This window comes from Penaeus japonicus, unplaced genomic scaffold (genome assembly GCF_977035675.1).
Source record: "Penaeus japonicus unplaced genomic scaffold, GWHDUDI00000001_assembly GWHDUDI00000020, whole genome shotgun sequence".
Lineage (NCBI taxonomy): Eukaryota > Metazoa > Arthropoda > Malacostraca > Decapoda > Penaeidae > Penaeus > Penaeus japonicus.
Window position 1 is genome coordinate 20,487,817 of NW_028234422.1, and position 5,000 is coordinate 20,492,816.

The 5,000-nt window shown below is 33.5% G+C and overlaps 1 protein-coding gene across 1 annotated transcript in view; it reads left to right on the forward strand.

Annotated features, from left to right (window-relative positions):
* Fbw5 (F-box and WD repeat domain containing 5) overlaps window positions 1-5,000 on the forward strand; it is a 31,437-nt gene that overhangs the window by 131 nt on the left and 26,306 nt on the right. The window contains exons 1-4 of the mRNA XM_086547846.1: window positions 1-182; window positions 2,341-2,470; window positions 2,681-2,772; window positions 3,181-3,338. The exon at window positions 1-182 is cut by the window's left edge and continues 131 nt beyond it. Coding sequence (XP_086403972.1) covers window positions 2,358-2,470; window positions 2,681-2,772; window positions 3,181-3,338 — 363 coding nt within the window. The 5' untranslated portion in view covers window positions 1-182; window positions 2,341-2,357. The remainder of the gene's footprint in view (window positions 183-2,340; window positions 2,471-2,680; window positions 2,773-3,180; window positions 3,339-5,000) is intronic.

A 5,000-nucleotide genomic window follows, 5' to 3' on the forward strand; every position in this document is an offset into this window, starting at 1 on the left:
AGGAAAAGGAGAAGATAAAGAAATAAAGAGAGGAAATATTACATAAAGAAGGAAAAGAGAGAATTGTTTTTCTTGTGTTTGTTTTTTGTCTATTTTTCTGACCTGAACAACAAGAACATCAGTTTCGTTGACAAAATCACAGGAAGGAACCTAGAGACGAAGGAACTCGGTAACAAATAGAGGTAAGATTGAGAAGATTCACCTTTCTTGATATTCAAGATCTGTTCTTTAAGTGTTTTATCTTAGAAGTTAATAACATAGATCTAGTGACTGTTGTCATGCACAAGACCTACCATGGATGAGGTACCTCAGGAAGAATTGGTTCCAGATGCCTTATTTCCAGCATTCTCTAGTGGTGCTCACAGGGGCTCAGCTGGGAGTTGGGGGCATGTGGGTGGGAAAGGGGCACAGCATTTCAAGCGGAGTAGGTGGGACACCTCTCTCTCTCTCGCACCTCAGAGGGCTGGAGCCTTTTGCTATTGTAATTTAAGTCCTTGATGAACGTTCCATCCTAAATGTGAAGTTTACATGTCCCCCCACCCCCTCTACACAACAGAGTACTGTTTATATTGTTTGAAGGATTTTCTTAAAGTGATGTCATTCTCTGTATATATATGTAATATAATCAGATGTATGTAGTATTATTTGTATTTGTCAGAAATTATAACAATATATATGGAATCATTAGATTTTCCTTCTCTGATGTAATAGAAAATAAAAATTACAGAAAATAGTACAGAAAGAAATGCCATCAAGCGATGCCTTGGCCTCTATGATTGGTGCTCTGTAAAAGGCCAACAGTTCTTTGTATATTCTGGTAAGGTAGAATTTTGAACAGTGGTTATGTGCTTCCCTTTACTATTGTTATTTTACCAAATAATGTTGTAATTAGTGTTTGTTATGACCTTTATATTATTTTTTGTCTATTTTGATTTGGTCATATTTTAGATAGTTACCAACTTCATATAAATACTCTCATTGATAGATGTGGTCGTGCAATTGCTGTTGCATACTTGCCTTTGGCACTGAAGTAAAGACCAACAACCTTTATCAATAATCTGGCAGGATAGAGGTGAGAGAGGTCTTCAAACTTGATCACTTGATGTTCTCTTATTGTTCTCTAGTTGCTTTATTTTATTTTATTATAATTGTTTTGTTGCTCCAATCTCAATAGGCATTCTGACAGACCCCTTAGGCAGTTTACTACTAGATAAGGAACTACTCAAAGTTCCATCTTGTCAAACTATATATTGTGGAATTTTGTTCCTCTCCAGGGCATGTCTCACAGAGACTGTGCCACAGTTTGGTTGGATTTCAGATTGTAGGCTTTCCAGGGCAGACCACAGCAAGTTTTAGGTGGATTTGAGAACACAGCCTGTATATTTACAATGAAATAGTTATGAAAGTTGTTGCACATCTTTGATTTTATCATTCTTTCAATTCTATAAAATAGCTGTTTATCTTGTAATACATACATGTCCAAAAGTGGAAATATATTAGATATATTCAAATACTATAGCAATATAAAATGTATCTGTTCCACTTTTTTTTTGAGTGATAGGTAAAGGAGTATTTTTGTTTTTCTTGTTCTTCTTTTCTCTTTAAAAGATTGCCATGGGACTAGAAATCAGAAAAGCATTTCAACACTTTCAATCTTTGTGTTTGTCAGCATGGTAATAGTTTATTACACTATAGCTTGTATGGTATTTTGTCTATATGAGTTGGTTAGTGAATTTGATTTGCAAGATAATACAGGCACACTTATTTCCCCTGTCCTGATAGACCATAGTAGTTTTCTATTCTATTTTAGGGTAATGTATTATTTTTCTAGTATTCCATGCTATTAGAATGGCTTTCATTATATTTTACTATATACCACCATATACCATTACAGCAATACACTTCAAAAGATGACACCATAAGTTACTAAGTAGTACTGATATATATAGTCCCAATGTCAGAATTATACTTAAATATTAAAGTGACATTAATTGGAAAATGACATATTAATGAATAAATTTTGATAATGAAACTGAATATCAGCCACTCCTGGATGGTTTTACTGATGATATTATATATGTCAATGAATATCTTTGTTTATAAACAGTAGACTTTAAGTACTTCCATGTATTATTTGTTATTTGTGAACCCAACTTCAAAGGTACAATACCAACTCCACCTTCACCTTCAACTTCATCTGCACCATAACACCATCATTCCACTAATAGCATCATCATCAGTGCTACAGATACTTGAAATACATCATTACTAATATACTGTTACCACAATTTAAGAAATTTTATTTTAATAATTGGAAATAAAAACTCCCACCCTTGGCAGATTAGAAGAGCAGAAGGATGCTAGCCTTTGAGGATGGGGTGGACTGGACAAGACTCCCAGACAGTATCTTGCTCCAGATCTTCACTTTTTTGGAGTATTCAGATATGCCCTTTGTCGGTCTCGTGTGCAAGTGAGTATTTTGTTTTGTATCACTCTCATATTTATTGTGATTATTAAATTTGTAGTTTATTAGTCATTTTGTCCGAATCTAATTGTACAAATTCTTTTTTTACTCTATGTAATACATTTATATAAATGTTTTTGTTTCTAGGCTTTATATTGTGCCTCGTGCTAAATATTACTGTGATGATTAGTTTAAGGATTATATTTCCATTAATAGGTCCTGGCTAAGAGTATCCCTTGATGAATTCCTCTGGCGGTACTTCTTCTACAAAGACTTTCAAGTTGACCCTAGTGTCCCTATTATGCCAGGTATGATGCTAATATATTTCAAACACCTAAACAGTAAAATGTGTTATTAAGCCAAAAACTGCCACCTCTACCGATATGTGAATGAAGATAAAGCAGATACTATGAATTACTGAAAATATAGAGTTCTAAGGATGCTTCAAGATGATAAACCTTTTTTTGGTATTTTCATTTTTTTTATTGTTTGATTTTATCTTTATTATTACTATTATCATTATTATTATTATTATTGAATTATTTTGTTTACATCATGAAAGGTGGATTTCTTTTCTATCCTCTGTTAATTTTAATATCAACTCCTGTATACATGAAATCATTCATAATTTCTAATGATTTTGTGTGAAAAATCAATTGAAAAAGATTTACACAATTTTTCCTGTTTTTACTTATAATTATTTATTTATTTATTAGGAAAAACATCATGGAGAGAAGAATACCAGAGGTTGATAGAAGGAACTCCTGTTGTTGAAACTGAGGAAATCCATGAGCACAATCACCAGGTCCTCCACGTCTCTTTCTCACACAAGGGGGATATGTTTGCAACTTCTTCTAAAGATGGATACATCATAGTACGTCCTGCTCCAAGTAAAGAATTAAGAGGAAAAGGAATAATTATGAACTTTTTTCTCTTTTCATATTACCAGTAACTAAAAGATGTTGAATAACTGGATTATATTCATAGTCTGTATCATCACCATTAACCCCTTCATTATGGATGGCGTGATGTTCACATCATGTGTTGCCTGGTGTTGACATCAAGTGACATGAACTTGCTGTCATGGGTTTTTGTTAGGCCTTCCTGCTGGGTGATATAAATGTGCTATCATGGCTATTTGTTAGGCCTTAGACCATGACAACATGAGAGACAGATAGAGATAGATAGATAGATATAAATGATGTCACATGCCCTCCAGTATTGCCTGAGGGACGTGGGAATATTGTGTGACATAACTTGTTAATATGTAGAAAAGGGGTCACAATCCAATCATAAATTGTTTGTTCTGTACCCCTGGTGATGCTTTATGAAGGTTCACCCTTCTGGCGCAGCTGCTGTCCTTCTCAACTTGTAAGTAGATCTTTCAGTTCATCCTCTCTTACGTGCACACAGTGTTATAAGCCAGTACAGGAGATGCTGTGGCTGCTACTCCTATGGTAAGAGGAAAGAAACCTTGGTTATGTGTGTTACCTGTGGCATTGCACTCTGCCAGTGTGTGTACTTTCCAAGGTATCACAACTGGCAGATTTATTAGCAAGGGTCTTTTTCCTATTACCATGGTAGAAGTACAAATATATATGTGTATTTTCTTAATATAAATTAGATTATAAAATTGCAAAAAACTATTAGCAAATAGATATTAGTGAATAAAAAAAAGTCTACTAATGATGCAGAGAGAAGTATCTCTGTCATACTGCGGCTTGTGATAGCAAGTTTCATGACCTGTGAATACACCCTGGCAAGATGACCATCCGCAGCCTAATTGGTCAGGTCATTAATGAGTTAACATTCATAGAAACATTAATATAAACATCATTATTATCATCATCATCTTTATCATTATTATCATCATAATCATCATCATTATTATCATCATCATCATCATCATCAACAAAAATAACATCAACAACAACACCAATAGCATCAACATCATCATTATCAATATTACTGTAGTGCCATCATCAATTACATTTTTTTGGTCATATAAGGGAGACTTACTTTAAAAATGGGATTATATTTGTTTCAGAGAATATGAGAAAGCATGAGCTCTTAGTTCATTCAGCTTATGTAATTCATAATTTATTTTAGGATAATTGCTACAGGCTTAATATTTTTCAGCTGTTTGTGATATATCTGAACTTTTATCCTACATTGTATTACTTAATTTTGGTGAGAGACATCTTTTAGAAATAGGATCACTAAAATTCTCTTTTAATCCTTACAGAGTTTCATGAAATCGGAATAGCATTTTCATACTTGGTGAAATTATAAACTATTTATTCCTGCAGTTGTATAACTAGGGCATTATACCAAATGCTCAGTAATATCACTTTGCTAATCTATCATATATAGGTTCACCAATTGTACCACAGTTATAGAAAATAACAGAAAATACACACAACTTCTTGAGCTGAACATCTCAAGATGTGGCCCATCCCAGAAGGTTTAATTATGTTGCCACATTCATGTAGAGTAAACAAAATCAAGATAAATAGCAGTACACATTTTCATAAGG